General features: G+C 36.9%; 1 protein-coding gene across 2 annotated transcripts in view; it reads right to left on the bottom strand.

Moving 5' to 3' along the window:
* Nucleotides 1-21,906, bottom strand: part of NSF (N-ethylmaleimide sensitive factor, vesicle fusing ATPase) — a 156,681-nt gene that overhangs the window by 111,253 nt on the left and 23,522 nt on the right. For both annotated transcript variants that reach the window (XM_030850057.2, XM_030850055.2), the window contains exons 2-5: nt 20,093-20,178; nt 18,055-18,154; nt 15,687-15,726; nt 693-859 (exon numbers count right to left, since the gene is read on the bottom strand). In XM_030850057.2, the coding sequence (XP_030705917.1) occupies nt 693-859; nt 15,687-15,726; nt 18,055-18,154; nt 20,093-20,178 (393 nt within the window). The remainder of the gene's footprint in view (nt 1-692; nt 860-15,686; nt 15,727-18,054; nt 18,155-20,092; nt 20,179-21,906) is intronic.

Genomic DNA, 21,906 nt, shown 5'->3' with positions numbered 1-21,906 from the left:
GAGGAGGAAGGAATTAGGAATGATTAAGAAAAGTCATAGAAAACGAGACAAATGTAATGGTGAGGTCAAAAGAGCAATGATTATTTATGTGTACAAAGAGCAATTTATGAACTCATACATTTTTTAACTAAAATTTTAAAAGAACAGAATTTCTTCCTAGGAGGTTAAACAATATGATATTAACTGAAGTCCAAAAAAAGGGAGCAATGTAAATATCATTTTCAAGAAAAGAAAATCTGGGTTTCAAAAGTTCCATGAAAAAAACTAAGTATATATATATATACACATATACATACACACACACACAATTTTCTTAAGATTCTCAAAGAAGTTCATAACCAAAAAAGTTAAGAATTACTTTTCTACAGAAATATATCAGTAAAAGAGAAAGACATCCAGAGACAAATGTCCCACAATAAGAAGAAATTTGAGACATGTGTGTCTATAGTATTTCCAAATTTACAGAAGGAAAAGCTGCTGTAATTATATATGACACTAACCTAAAAGCTACTTTAGAATTTTTCTGAACAGACTGCTAGAGGTTCAGCAAACATATTTCCCTCACTTTTTATCATTCATCTTAGATATAGCTGTTCACATGCAAAGCTCCTCTCAGTTTTTAAAAAACAGAATTAATTTTCCACAACTGCAGAGATTAGAATTTCTAGAAATGAAAGAAAATTTAAAACTACCTGTTGTCCCACTGAGAATGCCTGGTTGTTGAACTGCTGAATAAATTCTGCGGCCATCTTGTCAGTATCATAAGGGTTAGAGTCGATACTTTTTTTCTGCAGGAAATCAATTTCGATGGTCATTGTGCCAATACATTGTTTGGCTTTGTCAAATGTATATAAGAACACTAGAGAAAAAAAGAAGCATTTTTTAAATCACAGAGACACCAAATACTTGCTGTGCTTCAAGTAACTAAAAGTTTCTATAAATGAATTATAACAGAACTTGACCAAAAGGGGATTTTACATGGCCTTCACTGGAGAGACACATAAGCACAGATTTTTTTAAAATAAGAATAACCACTAGAGATGTTCTTCCCTCTGACTTAATTAGAACATACTGAACAGCACTGTCCTATACTTCTACCCCTCACCTGACTCTTCTAGGGAAATCACAGCCCTCCCTACACAGCCTCTGCATCTTCCTCCTTCTCATTAAACAAAGGACAAAATGACAGTGGGAAGTCCCAGTGGAGTTGGCATAACATACTGTTTCCAAACAAGATTTTTGTTTGACACAAGGGAGAGCTAAGGTGAGAGGTGTGTGAGCTCTTTTGCCCTAACAAATTAGAATGTAGGACACACACACACACAAAAACCTTGAGAAAAAAAAAATGTTTACTAGAGGGATTTCCTCCAGAGCAACAGAGTGTAACATTTCTTTTTTTAATACTACAGAAATATTTACTGAGCACCTATGATATGCAGGGAACTACAGTAAGTTCTACATGTATAACAGGACAAAGGCCAGGTTTTTAGCTCTTCTTTGTATTAACAGCACCCAACAGTGCCTGTAGGATGCTTAATATATTCATGAACTGTTTAAATGAAACAACAGCAGCAAAATACCTATCGTCTCCATGCTAATAACAAAGGAGGCAAGACAAAGGGACTTTGGAGTCTGTGTGCTTCAACAGAGTCTGTTAGTAACTAGAAGACTCTTCTGTGCCTTGATTTGTCGGTAAAATAAGACTGCCTAGATAAATCTTTATGGTCCTTTCATACTCAATTTCTGTTCTAAACTTATCTCTTACAGTCTAGCCACTTGAAGAATGTAAAAGGATTTTCTGTAAATCCTCTGAATGAAATTGCTTGAGTAATCATATTTTTATATTTTGGTTTGCCATAATAAAGGAGACACACATATTTTAAAGACAAACATTTCAAAAGCAAAATAACAAAGAAAGCCAGGGTGAGGGTTGGGAAATTCACCGAAGATTGAAGAATAAGTTCAAATCTCAGCTGAAAGTTTCAGAATACTCTCTGACCTCCACTTCTGGGTGTTTTGTTCTTTAACATTTCCTAGAAAGTACAGGTTACATTCTGAGTACCTTTCATAAGCAAGAGAGCTTAGTTATTTCCCAAATAATGAAGATATTTATGGGATGAAATAATGTGAAAAGGAATAAGTTGATTTAGCAATTCCATTTCTGGGTGTCTATCCCAGAAAGACTCTTGAACATTTGTCTAAAAAGAGATTTATAGGGCTTCCCTGGTGGCGCAGTGGTTAAGAGTCCGCCTGCCAATGCAGGGGACATGGGTTCGTGCCCCGGTCCAGGAGGATCCCACATGCCGCGGAGCGGCTGGGCCCATGAGCCACGGCCGCTGAGCCTGCGCGTCCGGAGCCTGTGCTCCGCAACGGGAGAGGCCACAACAGTGAGAGGCCCGCGTACCGCAAAAAAAAAAAAAAGAGATTTATAGGGAGGTTCACTGCAGCATTATTTCTAATAGTCAAACACTTAAAAAATGCTGATCAGTAGGGAAATGATTAATAAAATGTGGCATATTCATAATGTGGAATAATGTATAGCAATTAAAATTAAAACTTGATGTATATTTAATAAAAACAGATGGTCCATTAAAACATAATATTGAGTGAAAAAAGTACACTTCAGAAAGATGTGCACAATATAATACCATTTTGTGCATTAAAGACTCCAAAACAATTCCATAATGTCATAATGCATATATATGTATGCATATATATACATATATGCATTTATACACGTGTATATACATGTGTACATCATCCTTATATCAAGAACTTTGAATAAGTGTATTAAAATATCATCATCACTGACTATAGTTTTCAAATGCATTTTAATTTAAGGTCAATGTTCCTCAACAGAAAAGACCAAACTGTTATAATTTCAAATGCTAGAACAGTACCATGGACAGTTTCATAGGCAGCACCATGGCCAGCACCATCATCAGCCCCAAAGGGACAGATGCCCTGAAGGTTTCAACCAGAAGCAAAGGGCCAGAAGGTTGAGAATGTTTTCTTATTTTATGATTAATAGCATTTTAATGTCAGACTAATAAAAAATATTTTTATAAACAAAAGAATTATAGCCAATGCTTTGAATAAACAGACATTACAAAGACAGGTAATGGGCAAAAAACATGTGCTAATTGAACATCAGTCTGCAGTACTTAAAATATGGCATTTCCAGATGGAAAGAAGACAATGATTCTTCTAAGAAGATTTAGTCTGAGGACTAAAATCATTGACTTGACTAAAAAAAATGTCTCCTTGCAGACAGAACTCCTGTTCAGAATCTTTGAATTAGCACTTCCCTTCATACCAACTTCCTACCCTTTCTTTGCCTACATCTCTACTTACACTGAACCAGCTTTCTATCTTTATGCTACATCATGACATCACTCAGGGCCCCAAATCCTTCCTTGCCTCATGCTTACTCCACCTTAGTCCCACCTGAACACTTAGTTTTATAATTTTGCCCATTAGGTCTGTTTGAGTTGCCTTTTAAAGAACTGACTTTACAATCAAGATAAGCATTTCTGGTAGCAGGAGAATGCTTTAAACACAATTCAGGCCACAAAACACATTTCTCATTTCATCTTGAATTTTCACTTCTTCACAACAGAATTTATCTGCATTAAAAGTTAAATTTACGCACACTCCACTCTATATTTAGAAAAGTTTAAGGAAATTAGAAACCTAAGCTACTTACACACCCATTTTCTCATTAGATTTAACAAGTGTTCATTTTTATTTCTGCCACTGTCCACAAATAGGGAACCCTGGCTTCAGGAACTGACCTACTTCCCTTTGGCACCAAACTCCTCCACTGTCTCAGCTTCACACTATGCTTCAGGTGAGGCAGTGATAGTTAAGGGAATTACTTATGTCAGTGTTTCCAAAAATGTGGCTGATAAGAGCTACTTAAGGGTGATTGTTAAAAACACAGATTCATGGGGCTTCCCTGGTGGCGCAGTGGTTGAGAGTCTGCCCGCCGATGCAGGGGACGCGGGTTCGTGCCCCGGTCCAGGAAGATCCCACATGCCGTGGAGCGGCTGGGCCTGTGAGCCATGGCTGCTGAGCCTGCGCGTCCAAAGCCTGTGCTCCGCAACGGGAGAGGCCACAACAGTGAGAGGCCCACGTACCGCAAAAAAAAAAAAAACACAGATTCATGAATCAGACTTCCCAAGGGAGGGGCCTGGGAATCTTTTTCTTTTTTAAAAAACAAATTCCCTAGGTGTTTCTCTGAGGTAAGTTTAGAAAGCACTAATTATGCAACTACCAGCTACCTATATCTAAAGTAATTTCCTTTATTTTCACCCCAAGTCAAAAAATTTTCTCTCTCATCCTACTTCTGCAAAGAAAAGGCCAAATAAAGATATTCCCAATATTTAAGTTCCCTCTAACTCAGAAAAAAAAAAGTATAAGTTGCCATGTTCCTAAATGAGGAACAAGATATTCTCTCCTTCCACTTTACCAACTTCTCTTCTCAGGCATCTCGACTACAGACAAACCTCGTAATGTGTTCCAAGCAACTGCTTTCAGTATTTGTTTTCTTTCAACCAGTTTAAAGTTAATATATCTTTGAATATCTTCAAAAGCATTGGATCTAGAGGATCTGAATGTGAATCTGAACATTCCCACACATCTTCCTAAAACCCCGTGGAAACAAAAAGGTGAACAAATAATGCTACATACGTCCATACCTTCAGCATTACTTGGAGACAGAGAATACCATGAAACTCAAATTACTTGAAAGTAGAGAAATATGTAACAAAATTAGACAGAGCTCCCATTGAGGAAATAAAGGAGAAGGGAGAGCACTACATAGAGAAAATATAGAGAAAATCACCCCTCGAAAGAGAAAGTCCAACACCAAAAGCCAAAACACTACACACAGGTTTGGGACTTGGTAGTCCATGACTCCAGGTACAGGGAAAGGACCTGAAAGTAAGTAGTACTGGAAGTGACAGCATCAAAGAACCACTGGAAAGAATCAGATAAATAGAGAAGGGATGGTGTCCTTTGAGATGTGGCAATGAAGGGAAGAAGGCAGTAAGAGAGGAAAATTAAGGATCATGCAGAAACCAAAGAGAAATAAGCTATGCCAACCAACCTCTCTACCTTCCCCTCCACCTCACCATTATTCCTTATTAAAGAAACTGCACTTCTCTGCACTAACAGAAAAGAATGCTCTTGCACTAGTAATTTTGTCTACAAATCATGTGAAACAGAAAAAAATAACTCCACAAAGTTACTGTAAAGAAAATATAATAACAAAATATTGTAGCATTTCAGCTCATGAAGCATCTTCCCTAAAAAGATCAACTATGAAATAGAAAATGTATGTAACATTTTAAACTAAATTAAGTATCCTCAAATAAGTATTCAGACATATAACAAAACACCTAAAATCAGAAGTTTAAAAACTAAGACCAGAAATAGACAAATAAAAGAAATGCAATGACAGCTTATCAAACACAGGAAAGAAATTGAGGAAAAAGACAAACTACTCAGAAGTGAATAATAAATTACAAAGTGCCCATGGGAGAACAGATTCAAATTAATATTTAATAAGAGGCAGTGAATAAAGACAGGAAAATAACCAAGGTAGTAAAAATAAGGCAAAGAAAGAATTTGCAAAGAATAGAGAGAAAGTAGTTGAAATGGAAGACAGGCTGATAAGGCCTAAAATACATTTATAATTGGAGCTCCTGAGAAGAAAATCAAAACAACTGGGCCAGAACTAATACTTAAAACCATAATCTAAGAAAATTCTCTGGAAATAGAGAAAACTTAAATCTACATATTGAAACAAAGCATTGTATACCTGGGTTGTTGATCCTAAATGACCAATTCCAAGAAATATCCTAATTAAGGATATTAGAATTTAAAGACAGAAAAACCCTCAGCGTTCCCAGGCAGAAAAATCAAATTCCTTATAAAGATAAGAAATTTAGACTGGCATCAGCCTTCTCAAGAGTTTCATACAAAGCAAAGCAATGCGATGCACTATTTTCAAGAAATTCAAGGGAAGAAAACAAGCCAAGAATTTTATATCCAGCCAAGCTGTCCTTAAGATATCAAAGGTATAAAAAAAATCAGTTTGAATATTCAAGAACTTAGTAAACACTGTACACATATATACTTCCTGGAGGGATCTACTCAATTTATCCAACTAAGTAGAAACTGGCAAAAGGACTGATCATGATCATTTAAGAGATTTAATTGCAGAGTTAAGGCTAAAACAAGTGTGGGGTCGTACGTGGAAGAATAGCATGAAAATACCATGCTCTTATAGACAGAAATCAACTAGCATGGTCGCTATAATTAGTGATACTGTACTGCATATTTGAATGTTGCTAAAAGAGTAGATCTTACAAGTTCTCAACACAAGAAAAAAAAGCTGTAACTATGTAAGGTTACAGATGTTAACTAGACTTATTGTGGTAAGCATTTCACAATGTATACAAAATATCAAATCATTATGTTGTATACCTGAACTAATATAATATGTCGATTATATTTCAATTTTTAAAAATTTGCTTCTTCCAGTAGAAAAAAAAAGAGAAGACTTAAAACTTGAAAAAAAAGAAAACAATTAACAAAATGGGAGGAGAAAGGGGAAGGCAGAATATTACAGTTAACTGTTGTATAGGTAATAGATGAGAGTCAAAGGATATCATTTAGAACGGACAGGACAGTTTTTTGAAAAGGTTAAGTAAGGAAAAAAAGAGGAAGTACTAAGGGCACTACGAGAGGTATAAGTGCAGATGTAATCACTAAAACAAAAATGTAAACATTCTTAAATACCAAAATAAATTTTAAAAAATAGCAAAGAGGTTGGTTCAAGATGGCGGAGTAGAAGAACATGCTCTCACTCCCTCTTCCGAGAACACCAGAATCACAACTAACTGCTGAAAAATCATTGACAGGAAGACAGTGGAACTCACCAAAATAGATACCCCACATGCAAAGACAAAGAAGAAGTCACAATGAGACAGTAGGAGGGGTGCTATCACAATAAAATCAAATCCCATAACTGCTGGGTGGGTGACTCAAAAACTGAAGAACACTTATACCACAGAAGTCCAGCCACTGAAGTGATGGTTCTGAGCCACACAACAGGCTTCACAACCTGGGGGTTTGGCAACAGGAGGAGGAATTCCTAGAGAATCAGACTTTGAAGGCTAGTGGGATTTGACTGCAGGACTTCGGCAGGACTAGGGGAAACAGACACTCCACTCTTAGAGGGCACAAACTAGTGTGCACCTCAGGACCCAGGGGAAGGAGCAGTGACCTCATAGGAGAAAGAACCAGACCTCCCTGCTAGTGTTGGAGGGTCTCCTGCAGAGGCAGGGGGCAGCTGTGGCTCACCATGAGGACAAGGACACTGGAAGCAGAAGTTCTGGGAAGTACTCCTTGGCGTGAGCCCTCCCAGAGTCTGCCGTTAGCCCCACCAAAGAGCCCGGGTAGGTTCCAGTCTTGGGTCGCCTCAGGCCAAACAACCAACAGGGAGGGAACCCAGCCCCAACCATCAGCAGACAAGCGGATTAAGGTTTTACTGAGCTCTGCCCACCAGAGCAACACCCAGCTCTACTCACCACCAGTCCCTCCCATCAGGAAACTTCCACAAGCCTCTTAGATAGCCTCATCCACCAGAGGGCAGAGAGCAGAAGCAAGAACTACAATCTTGCAGGCGGTGGAACAAAAACCACATTCACAGAAAGATAGACAAGATTAAAAGGCAGAGGGCTATGGACCAGATGAAGGAACAAGATAAAACCCCAGAAAAAGAATTCAGAATAATGATAGTGAAGATGATCCAGAACCTCGGAAAAAGAATGGAGGCAAAGATTGAGAAGATACAAGAAATGTTTAACAAAGACCTAGAAGAATTACAGAACAAACAAACAAAGATGAACAATACAATAACTGAAATGAAAACTACACTAGAAGGAATCAATAGCAGAATAACTGAGGCAGAAGAATGGATAAGTGACCTGGAAGATAGAATGGTGGAATCCATTGCTGCGGAACAGAATAAAGAAAAAAGAATGAAAAGAAATAAAGACAGCCTAAGAGACCTCTGGGACAACATTAAACGCAACAACATTCACATTATAGGGGTCCTAGAAGGAGAAGAGAGAGAGAAAGGACCAGAGAAAATATTTGAAGAGAATATAGTCGAAAACTTCCCTAACATGGGAAAGGAAATAGCCACCCAAGTCCAGGAAGCACAGAGAGTCCCAGGCAGGAAAAACCCAAAGAGAAACACGCCAAGACACATAGTAATCAAATTGACAAAAATTAAAGACAAAGAAAAATTATTGAAAGCAACAAGGGAAAAACAACAAATAACATACAAGAGAATTCCCATGAAGTTAACAGCAGATTTCTCAGCAGAAACTCTACAAGCCAGAAGGGAGTGGCATGATATATTTAAAGTGATGAAAGGGAAGAACCTACAACCAAGATTATTCTACCTGGCAAGGATCTCATTCAGCTTTGACAGAGAAATCAAAAGCTTTACAGACAAGCAAATGCTAAGAGAATTCAGCACCACCAAACCAACTCTACAACAAATGCTAAAGGAACTTCTCTAAGTGGGAAACACAAGAGAAGAAAAGGACCTACAAAAACAAACCCGTAACAAATAAAAAAAATGTTAATAGGAACATACATATTGATAATTACCTTCAACGTGAATGGATTAAATGCTCCAACCAAAAGACACAGGCTCGCTGGATGGATACAAAAACAAGACCCATATATATGCTGTCTACAAGAGATCCACTTCAGACCTAGGGACACATACAGACTGAAAGTGAGGGGATGGAAAAAGATATTCCATGCAAATGGAAATCAAAAGAAAGCTGGCGTAGCAATATTCATATCAGATAAAATAGACTTTAAAATAGAGAACGTTACAAGAGACAAGGAAGGACACTACGTAATGATCAAGGGATCAATCCAAGAAGAAGATATAACGATTATAAATATATATGCACCCAACATAGGAGAACCTCAATACATAAGGCAACTGCTGACAGATCTAAAAGAGGAAATCGACATTAACACAATAACAGTGGGGGACTTTAAAACCTCACTTACACCAATGGACAGATCATCGAAACAGAAAATTAATAAGGAAACACAAGCTTTAAATGACACAATAGACCAGATAGATTTACTTAATATTTATAGGACATTCCATCGAAAAACAGTAGATTATACTTTCTTCTCAAGTGCGCATGGAACATTCTCCAGGATAGATCACAACTTTGGTCACAAATCAAGCCTCAGTAAATTTAAGAAAACTGAAATCATATCAAGCATCTTTTCTGACCACAATGCTATGAGATTAGAAATCAATTACAGGGAATAAAACGTAAAAAACACAAACACATGGTGGCTAAACAATATGTTACTAAATAACCAAGAGAACACTGAAGAAATCAAAAAATACCTAGAGACAAATGACAATGAAAACACGATGATCCAAAACCTATGGGATGCAGCAAAAGCAGTTCTAAGGGAAGTTTATAGCTATACAAGCCTACCTCAAGAAACAAAAAAAATCTCAAATAAACAATCTAACCTTACACGTAAAGGAACTATAGAAAGAACAAACAAAACCCAAAGTTAGCAGAATGAAAGAAATCACAAAGATCAGAGCAGAAATAAATGAAATAGAAACAAAGAAAACAATAGCAAAGATCAATAAAACTAAAAGCTGGTTCTTTAAGATAAACAAAACTGATAAACCATTTGCCAGACTCATCAAGAAAAAGAGGGAGAGGACTCAATTCAATAAAATTAGAAATGAAAATGGAGAAGTTACAACAGACACCGCAGAAATACAAAGCATCCTAAGAGATTACTACAAGCAACTTTATGCCAATAAAATGGACAACCTGGAAGAAATGGACAAATTCTTAGAAAGGTATAACCTTCCAAGACTGAACCAGGAAAAAATAGAAAATATGAACAGACCAATCACAAGTAATGAAATTGAAACTGTGATTAAAAATCTTCCAACAAACAAAAATCCAGGACCAGATGGCTTCACAAGTGAATTCTATCAAACATGTAGAGAATAGCTAACACCAATCCTTCTCAAACTCTTCCAAAACATTGCAGAGGAAGGAAAACTCCCAAACTCATTCTACGAGGCCACCATCACCTTTATACCAAAACCAGACAAAGATACTACAAAAAAAGAAAATTACAGACCAATATCACTGATGAATATAGATGCTAAAATTCTCAAAATACTAGCAAACAGCATCCAACAACACATTAAAAGCATCATACACCATGATCAAGTGGATTTATCCCAGGGATGCAAGGAATCTTCAATATACACAAACCAATCAATGCGATACGCCATATTAACAAATTCAAGGATAAAACCCATATGATCATCTCAATAGATGCAGAAAAAGCTTTTGACAAAATTCAACACCCATTTATAATAAAAACTCTCCAGAAAGTGGGCATAGAGGGAACCTACCTCAACATCATAAAGGCCATATACAACAAACCCGCAGCAAACATCATTCTCAATGGTGAAAAACTGAAAGCTTTTCCTCTAAGATCAGGAACAAGACAAGGATGTCCACTATCACCACTATTATTCAACATAGTTTTGGAAGTCTTAGACACAGCAATCAGAGAAGAAAAATAAATAAAAGGAATACAAATTGGATAAGAGTAAAACGGTCACTGTGTGCAGATGACATGATACTATACATAGAGAATCCTAAAGATGCCACCAGAGAACTACTAGAGCTAATCAATGAATTAGGTAAGGTTGCAGGATACAAAATTAATGCACAGAAATCTCTTGCATTCCTATACACTAATGATGAAAAATCTGAAAGAGAAATTAAGGAAACAGTTCCATTTACTAATGCAATAAAAAGAATAAAATACCTAGGAATAAACCTACCTAAGGAGACAAAAGACTTGTAATGCAGAAAATTATAAGACACTGATGAAAGAAATTGAAGGTGATATCAACAGATGGAGAGATATACCATGTTCTTGGATTGGAAGAATCAATACTGTGAAAATGACCATACTACCCAAAGCAATCTACAGATTCAATGCAATCCCTATCAAATTACCAGTGGCATCTTTTACAGAACTAGAATAAAAAATCTTAAAATTTGTATGGAGACACAAAAGACCCCGAACAGCCAAAACAGTCTTGAGGGAAAAAAATGGAGCTGGAGGAATCAGACTCCCTGACTTCAGACTATACTACAAAGCTACAGTAATCAAGACAATATGGTACTGGCACAAAAACAGAAATATAGATCAATGGAACAGGACAGAAAGCCCAGAGATAAACCCACGCACCTATGGTCAACTAATCTATGACAAAGGAGGAAAGGATATACAATGGAGAAAAGACAGTCTCTTCAATAAGTGGTGCTGGGAAAACTGGACAGCTACATGTAAAAGAATGAAATTAGAACACTCCCTAACACCATACACAAAAATAAACTCAAAATGGATTAGACACCTAAATGTAAGACCGGACACTATAAAACTCTCAGAGGAAAACATAGGAAGAACGCTCTTTGACATAAATCACAGCAAGATCTTTTTTGATCCACCTCCTAGAAGAATGGAAATAAAAACAAAAATAAACAAATGGGACCTAATGAAACTTAAAAGCTTTTGCACAGCAAAGGAAACCATAAACAAGACGAAAAGACAACCCTCAGAATCGGAGAAAATATTTGCAAATGAATCATCAGACAAAGGATTAATCTCCAAAATATATAAACAGCTCATGCAGCTCAATATTAAAAAAACAAACAACCCAACCCAAAAATGGGCAGAAGACCTAAATAGACATTTCTCCAAAGAAGACATACAGATGGCCAAGAAGCACATCACTAAGTATTAGAGAAATGCAAATCAAAACTACAATGAGGTATCACCTCACACCAGTTAGAATGGGCATCATCAGAAAATCTACAAACAACAAATGCTGGAGAGGGTATGGAGAAAAAGGAACCCTCTTACACTGTTGGTGGGAATGTGAGTTGATACAGCCACTATGGAGAACAGTATGGAGGTTCCTTAAAAAACTAAAAATAGAATTACCATATGACCCAGCAATCCCACTACTGGGCATATACCCAGAGAAAACCATAATTCAAAAAGACACATGCACCCCAATTTTCCTTACAGCACTATTTACAATAGCCAGGTCATGGAAGCAACCTAAATGCCCACTGACAGACGAATGGATAAAGAAAATATGGTACATATATACAATGGAATATTACTCAGCCATAAAAAGGAAAGGAATTGGGTCATTTATAGAGATGTGGATGCATCTGGAGACTGTCATACAGAGTTAAGTAAGTCAGAAAGAGCAAAACAAATATCGTATATTAACGCATATATGTGGAACCTAGAAAATGGTACAGATGAACCAGTTTGCAGAGCAGAAACTGAGACACAGATGTAGAGAACAAACGTATGGACACCAAGGGGGGAAGCGGCAGGGGGTGAGGGTTGTGGTGTGATGAATTGGGCGATTGGGATTGACATGTATACACTGATGTGTATAAAATGTATGACTAATAAGAAAAAATTAAAAGTAAACATAAAAAAAATAGCAAAGAGGACTCACCACATAAATACAACTAAAGCATAAAATGAAGGAATTGAGGGCTTCCCTGGTGGCGCAGTGGTTGAGAGTCCGCCTGCCGATGTGGGGGACGCAGGTTCGTGCCCCGGTCAGGGAGGATCCCACATGCCACAGAGCTAGGCCTGTGAGCCATGGCCACTGGGCCTGCGAGTCTGGAGCCTGTGCTCCGCAGCAGGAGAGGCCACAGCAGTGAGAGGCCCGCGTACCGCAAAAAAAATAAAAAATAAAAAATGAACGAATAGAGAACAAAGCAGTCATATCAATAACTGAGAATGGGCTTAACAAACCTATTAAAAGAAAAAGATCTTCAAATTAGTTCATAAAGCAAAATCCAACTCTACGTTGTATACAACAGACACATCTAAAACAGTGATTCAAAACGGCTAAAAGTTAAGAGATGGGGAAAGGTATTTTGAGCAAATTAAAAACAATAAAAAAGCAGGGATTATGATCCTAATATCAAAATATAATTCAAAACACATTAAACAAGATTAAAAAGGATACTTTATAATGCAAAAAGGCATAATTCACAATAAAAATATAACAGTTATGAATATCTACATACCAAATAACACAGAAAGTACTGTGTAAAGTAGAAATGACAGGAGATGCAAGGAAAAGTAGAAAAACACTAATAATAGTAGATTTTAACACACCATTCTCAGTGCAAGACAGGTCAAGTGACCAAAAATAAGTAAGAATATAGAAGATCTAAACAGCAAGATCAATAAAGTAGAGCTTATGGATACACAGCAAACAGTACACGCTGATAACAGAGAATATATCTCCTCAGTGCACATGAACCATCTTCTTTCCATGTGCGTGTGTGTGTGTGTGATGAGAACACTTAAATCTACCCTATTAGCAAATTTTAACTATCCAACACAGTATTGTTAACTACTGTCATCACGCTGTAACTAGATCTCCAGAACTAATTTATCTTGCAAAACTGAAACGTTGTACCCTGCGACCAACAACTCCCCGTTACACAAATGTATTCTTCAAAAATGTCACCATCGGGCTTCCCTGGTGGCACAGTGGTTGAAAGTCTGCCTGCCGATGCAGGGGACACGGGTTCATGCCCCGGTCCGGGAAGATCCCACATGCCGTGGAGCGGCTGGGCCCGTGAGCCATGGCCGCTGAGCCTGCACGTCCGGAGCCTGTGCTCCGCAACAGGAGAGGGCCACAACAGTGAGAGGCCCGCGTACCGCAAAAAAAAAAAAAAAAAAAGTCACCATCGTGAAAGGAAAGAAAACTGAACATTAGAGAAATGATGACTAAATGCAATACACGATCCTGAACTGGATCCCACACTGAAGGGGAAAAATACTATAAAGGAGATAATTGGGACAATTAACAAAATTGGAATATGAACTATAGATTAAAGTTTCAAAGTTTCCTGAATTTGATCACTATTACGAGCACATCTTTTTTCTTAAGAAACACACACTAAAGTATTAGAGGTAAAGAGGAATGATTTCTGCAACGTAACCTCAAATGTTCAGGAAAAAAATGGGTGTGTGCAGGTGTGTGTGTGTGTGTGTGTGTGTGTGTGTGTGTGTGTGTGTGTGTGTGTGTGTGTGTGTGTGTGTGTAGAGAGAGAGAGAGAGAGAGAGAGAGAGAGAGAGAGAGAGAGTAAGGACAGAGAGAAAAAATGATTTTAAAAAATGACAATTAGTGAATCTGGGTAAAAGTAGTACATAAGAATTCTCTGTATTATTTTTGTAACATTTCCATAAATATGATTTTTTTTTAGGTCTTAAAAGCTGGCAGAAAAAAAAGCTGACTTAATCACACTTGCATTTTCTTTTCTCCCCCTACTGAACCCATTAAGTTGACATGAAATTACCTGACAAAAAGACTCATACTCCATTTTCCCAACTTTGCCACAATGCCTAACTAACAATCCCAGTTTTTACTTATTAGCTCCTTAGTTTATAAACCACAAGTGGTTTAGTCTTTTTTTCCCCCTGAAGTCATAAGTTGCCTTCCATGCCCTTCCCTAATGAACTATGATGACTTTATAACACATTTCATTTTAAAAAGTGCATTGTTTTCTTAAGTATTGTCACCCTTTCTTCTCCTTACCCTAAATCATATTTATCTTTCCAAACAAAGACATTAGGAAACATATCTCAGTATACAGTAAAATGGAATCACCATGTAATACCAATTATTCCTCTTCAACATAACTTTGACTTTTAAAAAAATTTTCCATAGCCATAATTTCACCAAGTCCTATTCAGCTTAATTCTAGGCAAGTCAAATAACCTCCCAGCTATTTTCCTTCACTCCTGAATTCTCCTCACTCCTCACTAGACTCCACAATGATACTAGAATTCTTTTCTAAAGGTAGGATTTTGTTGGGCTCGTTCAGAAATTCTCAGGAGCTCTAAGTGTCTTTGTGTAAAATCCAAAAATCTCAGTATGTACTTCTAGGCCCTCCACTAACTTCACACTCTACTCTAATCACTTAATACAATCCATTCAGGCAAATCATTTCAGTCAGACAAACATACTTATGAGCACTGCCTATGATTTGCTTGCTTCCAACTCAATGCCTTTTATTTATGTTATGTCTCATCTTAAGAGTCTTTCTTCCTTGTCTCTATCATGTCATGCTTTTCCCCTACTTCATAATCATGCTCAAAATTCCAGTGCCTAGAAAGATTTCTCTGGCTAATTTTCCAATCAATTCATCCACTCCTGCTCCATCTTAGCACTTTTACAAAGAGCTCCTAAAGGTAATATTTGTGCACAAATTTACCTTGTACATCTTCTGTGAGGTATGAACATGTGGATATTCCTTTCCCTACTAGACTGTAATTTCCAGATAGAATAACAAGTAGATAAAGAGGTAGGTTCCATAACTATTTACTTTCCATTCTCATAGACCTAACTGTAATATGGATGAAAGTGTAATGGCCTGAGAAGTAACAGAAAATTGTACAGATATCTATAACTATGAGAAAATCATAAAGAAAATCTACCTCAGGTAGCTAAAAAATATACCTACCTTCTATTTCTTGCCCAATAGAAAGTCCAGCCCATTTACGCTGTGAGATAAGAGAGACAAAAAGACACTTAACACAAAATCAATCAAAATTAGAGAAATGAGGAAAAGAGGATTTCTTTGCATTTCATTAACACGTTCCCAGACCAAAACATGGCTGTTAAGTGTTGAATTGTATCCCACAAAACAATATGTTGAAGTCTTAGCTCCCGACACCTGTGAATGTGACCATATTTGGAAATAGGGTCTTTGCAGATGATTATCAAGGTAAGATGAGGTCATACCGAATTAAGGTAGACCCTAACCCAATATGGCTTCCTTATAAGAAAAGGACACAGCATACGGGGAGAAAGTCATGTGACAATGAAGGCAGAGACTGAAGTGATATATCTACCAGTCAATGAACATCAAGGACTGTCCGCAACACCAGAAGCTAAGCACGGAACAGATTTTTCCCTAGTGCCTTCAGAGAGAGCCTGGCCCTGCTGACACCTTGACTTCACACTTCCAGCCTTCAGAACTGTGAGAGAATACATTTCTGTTGTTTTAAGCCACCCAGTTTGTGGTACTTTGTTACAGCCACCCTAGGAAACATATGCTATAGTTTATTTATGCCTGAACATCTATCCTCAAAACATATAAAGCTTGCCTTTTTACAGTAAAGCTGGCACCACTGAATAGGATGCTCCTTTGCACAATATAATGCTCCTGAAAGACTTCATAGTATCAGATATTCCAGCGTTCTAAATGTACTGTGGATAGTTATACTGTTTGATACAGTAGCACAAAAAGAAAGACGTTCAATTCATGAAAACTAAATTAAAACTTATCAGATAATCTATACTGAAACCCAAGCAGGGATTCAAATCATTAGATGGTCATGACTATTCTTTGTGTACTAGCCAAAAGAGTGTCAGGCATTTGGCTTTAGCTTCTCTCCAGTACTGACTGGCAAGAATGTATGGAAGCAGGACAGACTGTGTTCAGGCAGGAATTCAAGACTGGCTTGGTATAGATTCAAAATTAGCAGTTACTGACAAAACTCCAAAGAACAGTGAGAAAAATAATTTTTGACTGGAAATCAAAAGTTTGTCTACTCATCTGAACTTTGTGGATTTTGTGGTGGGTAGTTAAGAAGATGCTGCGTTTTGAATATGTGCAACAAGTGCTCTACCTTCCAGCTTTCTTACCACCTCTCCACCCTTCACCTCTCTCTTCTGTAGTACCCTATCCCACTTCTGGCCAACTGGAAATTTAGTAGCATACTGGTTAAGCCCAGACTTTGGGTCACAAAGCAGCCATAATTAGGTTCTACACCCAGAGACAGCCTCAAGGACGATAATAACAGTATCTATCATTTGGGGTTGTTAAGAGAATTAAACGAGTGAACACAGGCAAAAGCACTTAGAATAGCACTTGGCCTAGAGTAAATGTTGGGAAAATTTTTTTAAAGCAGAGACAAGGAAAAATAGTTAGAAACCCCATTTCTGGCCAGCAGAATCTCAAATGCAGCTCTGTAAAAGCTGGTTAACTCTAGAATATTCCAAACCTTTGATCTATAAGAAGCAAATGCGAAAGGTAGTCCTGATATTGGAGAGGCATCTGAACAGAGAAAAAGGGAACAGTGAGTGAACACTTCCCATAATTTTTGAGGGATTCAAGAGATCTTTAATAGTTCCCTAACAAGTGTTTGATCTCCTTCCCTAAACCTCCAGGTGTGGGAGGGCAGAAATCAATGCTTATTAGCATACTACAAGGAGGTAAAGGTTGCATTTGCATCGTTTAGGACTGGGGACCAGCAGCATGAGTAAGGTGACAAGGGAGGAAAGGATACAGACTCCTACTGGCGATGCTCCTACATTATATATTATGTGCCTGCAATAGTGCTAGGCAATTTCCCCTCCATAGAATCCACCAACGGTTATAAATGTAATCATAATCCTTTCACTTATTACAGAAGCCCAGCAAGTTAGGTTGTAATTTGAGATAACAGCTACTCATATCATATTCTTTAGCCTAACATCATTGCATTTTAAAATCACTATTAGATGTCAATTTTAGAAGTAAATGCTATTTTTATATATTTTATACATTTTCTGTTACCCCGTGAGCTAACATTAAAATAACTTGACACTTTGATAGTTGATATCACTGCAGAATTCTTTTAAATTAGGGGGAAAAAGTCAAGGCAATAAAAGGTAGACACAGTAAAAATTGGCAATTAAGAATATATCTTTTAATTCCTTACATAATACCTAGATGGTTTTCCTCAATATGAATCAATACAGTTACAGTGTGACACAGCTTGCTTTAAAATGAATTGATTCTTCTACGACTTTCAAGAATAGAAGAGAATAAATTCCTGAGTTACCTGAGGTAAGCTGAATGCAATGCTCCCTGGAACCACAGATGGGTGGGTCCTCAGTGTAAACGTGTACCTGTGGTTGGGGGAGGTCCTAACCATCACGTGCCTAAAGGACAGAAACACAGTCAATACTCCACATCAAAGGAAATAAAGAACATTAATTCCAAATGTGCTCATTTCCAACAAACGATGTTTGATGAGTACTGGGTGGAAACATGGCATTATATGAGTCCTGAAGAAACAGGACCACAAATTTCATTTCCAAAAATTGTCAGCAATTCAAAACGTTTTCCAGGAATAAGGACCACCTCAGGCCAAACAGACATCAAGCAGAATCAGGACCAAGTTCAAGAGAGTACCTACCATCCAAAACCTCAACGTCATTGCATTTCCAGTTTACATAAAACTGAAGACAGTAATTTACTTGATATTAAGTAAAAATTAGATGAATTTCCTCTCCTGAGACTTATTTCACATTCTAACTAGACTAAAGGAAGGAGAACCAAAGATAGAATAAAGCCAGGATATAGCAGTCAAAAAAAAAGTTAGTTTTTAGGACTATTCATTAAATCTCTTTGCAGATTCCCACAACAGGTTGAAATAGTAACAGCCTGTAATATTAAAAAGGTGGTAAAAATGAAAAATTTTCACAAAATGTATCAGCTTCCATACAGATATCAATATTTACTATTTCAAAGCATTTTGTGCTAATTCACCCTGCTCAGAAGTTACCTGTAAACAGATGAACTATAGTTATCTCATGGTCATCTCCTATACCAAGAAACTACCAAGGACTGTGTGTGAGATAGAAGCTTCAAACTCTGCTACAATAGCACTATCTTTTTAAAAGTTATCTTTTAGAATGCTATAATTTTTAAAATATTAATGGTTAATGTTTCTAATGTTTCTAAAATATTAATGGTTAATGTTTCTATTCTATATGGTTAATATTTCATATCGTTTTGTCAGTAGGACACAAGTTCCTTGTATCTACTATACTTTACGTAACCCCCTCATGTGTACAGTGAACATCTAACACGTAAAAGTATTCCATAAGCATATTCTCACACTGATTGTCTGTAGTGCAGTTTATATGTAGAAAGTTCTATGTTCAACTTAGAATCACAGAATTTTTAGGACTGGAAACAATGTTAATACAATTATGTAGTATAGTCCTTTACTCTGAAGCGGAAAACCACAGATGATTAGCAGTTCTAACCCTGTGAAACTCATGTATTTCTCAGATAGCTTTAGAAACAGAAAAAGGCTCAGTTAAAATCCCACTTCCTTCCTCATTTCCCTAGTCTGCCTTCTGGAACAGCCCCTTCATGTCCTTATCTCCACCAACCTTAGAAGCACATGGACGGCAATGAACTTGGTAGCAGGGTACTTAGAAGTTCTGCCAATGGTGATGTGAATCAGTTAAAAATAAATGACAGTGAAAAATGCTTGTAAAGATTCTACAACTGTTGTGCATCTTCCAATTTTCATGTCTCTTGGATTATCATAGTAATAATGATCAAAACAGCTAATATTTATTGAGGACTTATTAATGTGGTAGACTCTGTTCTAAGTGCTTTATTTGTGTAACTCAATATTCACAAACACCCTGAGGAAGATAGTACCACCGTCCCCATTTTACAGATTAGGACACTGAGGCACAGTCAGGGTATATAACTTACCCATGGTCACCCAGTATATAATTGGCAGAACCATGATCCAAACTCAGACAATCTGACCCAAAGCCAAAAACCTAATGACTACGCTATATATGATTCATATATCCAGTATGTTTAGTTCTGCTAAGAAAACCAATGGAAAAATAAAGTCATATATAAAAAACTATATATCATTTAGAAAACATTTATCAAAATTTGATACAGTAAATACATGACTCTTTCTCATCTCCCATTTTCCAATTCAGCAAGAGGAATTAAAAAAGTATACTCAAACGTTTCCCAAAATAATTAATTAAATACGGACTCTCTAGAAGTTTCTAAAATACCATTTAGCAGGTTAGAAGAAAACAAAGTCAGATACTCACTGGCCAGACTGGAAATCCTTTTCATTCACAACTGCACAGTTAGTTAAAGATAATTCATCTGTAGGACATCTTGCAGCTTGCATACTCTGTAAGAATCAATGATTAGGAAAATAAAATTAAGTCACCTTTTATTTTCTTAAAGAATATTTTATGCTTCCTTGTCCTCTATTCCCCATCACCTGTAGTAAACGCTTACTGTTTTTGACCCCTAACTCTGTGGTAACAATAAACCCTGCCTTTCGGAAACTGCTCCCTCCCCATTCCACGTGCTTCTGTGGGCCTGCCAATCACAGCACACGTGCAATCACACAGAGTACTATCCCATCCACGGGACTTTATATAGACAGGCGCTAGAAGACAGGCACTCTCCCTCGCATCACCACCACACGAAGGAAGCCTTTCTGCTCTAAAAGAAGAAAACTATCGCAGAGAAAGCAAAGGTGACAGAGACACAGACAGACACCTTGAGACTCAGACCTGACAACGAAGTTAAAACCCTTGAGACCAGTTCTGAAAGTTGGTTGAGTCAATAAACTCTTTTTTGCTCAAGCTTATTTGAGTTGGTTTTCCATTTCTTCCAAAAAAAAAAAAAACAAGATTTTGACATAAAAATGCAATGATGTAAATTCAATACATTTGAAAAAGTATCTCCTCATAAGAGATCTCAAGTGGCTATGAACCATTTCTTCTATAGACTAAGAAAAGCTATCTTCCAAATACCTCCCAACAAAAATAATTACAGGTATATTTAAAATAAAATAGCAATTAACAGTCCTTTTGATCAACATTGATCAACAGCTACTAGTAAAACATTCCTTCATATAATGTATGTAACCAATAATCCTTCCACCATCCTCTAGGGTTTCCTAGTTATTGAAATATGACACTCATAGTCTGTTTATGACTAACGTACTCACTCTTCAAACCTCAAGCCAAAGCTGATTCTTCTTAAATTTGTCTCCCAAATACAAATTTATAGAGGAAAATAAATTACTCTTTGTCTTGCTTTTGTTTTTAATAAAAGGCTAGTTTCAATACAGCTACCCCAGTTGTTCAGAGCAGTGGTCTCTAAAGTGGGGTATGTGCACCTGAAGGGTTTGCTGGATAATCCTTTGGGGTATAAGAAGAAAATATCAGTTCTTCTATTTATATTTATTTATACCCATTTTTATTAAAGATGAACCCCATGCTAAGTGTATATTCTGCCTTAAGATATAACCTAATGACACTAATAATATAACCTAATGACACTAATAAAGTCTTCATAATCTGCCAGGCCTTTAAAAATTCAGTATTTACAGCAAGAGATAAACTTCTCTAATTTTTCCACCTATGTTTAAAGTCACATCCTATTGAATCTAGCAATTCACAGCATTGTATTAAAGTTAAATAACTGTTGAAACTGCTAAGGTTTCCTGAGAGAAAAGACAAGAAGCTATGACCCACAGTAAAAATGACTAAAATGATACATGGAAAATAAAATGGTGACAAACTAGTATTCTTCTATTGGTAAAGATAGCCAAAATCTCTTAGAAAACTCTAAAGAGCTGAAGATATCAGGACATGTTATAGAGTGTAGGAGGTCTGCTATATAGTAGAATTAAAATATAGTTATTTCTTTCATCTTAGAAGATTTGCTAGGTAATTGCAAAACACACCAAGAACTACAATTTTGCGAGTCACTAAAGGAAAGATGTAGTGAAAAAGACACAGTCTAAACTATAAATGAAACAATACGCGTTATGGGAAAACTGTAACCACTGATGGAATGGCTGTTTTGACTGGAATAAAAAGAATAATTCCAGAATAAAGTT

This window comes from Globicephala melas, chromosome 20 (assembly GCF_963455315.2).
Source record: "Globicephala melas chromosome 20, mGloMel1.2, whole genome shotgun sequence".
Taxonomy (NCBI): Eukaryota; Metazoa; Chordata; class Mammalia; order Artiodactyla; family Delphinidae; genus Globicephala; species Globicephala melas.
Note: the sequence above shows the minus strand (reverse complement) of the source record. Positions and strands in the feature narration are given on the sequence as shown.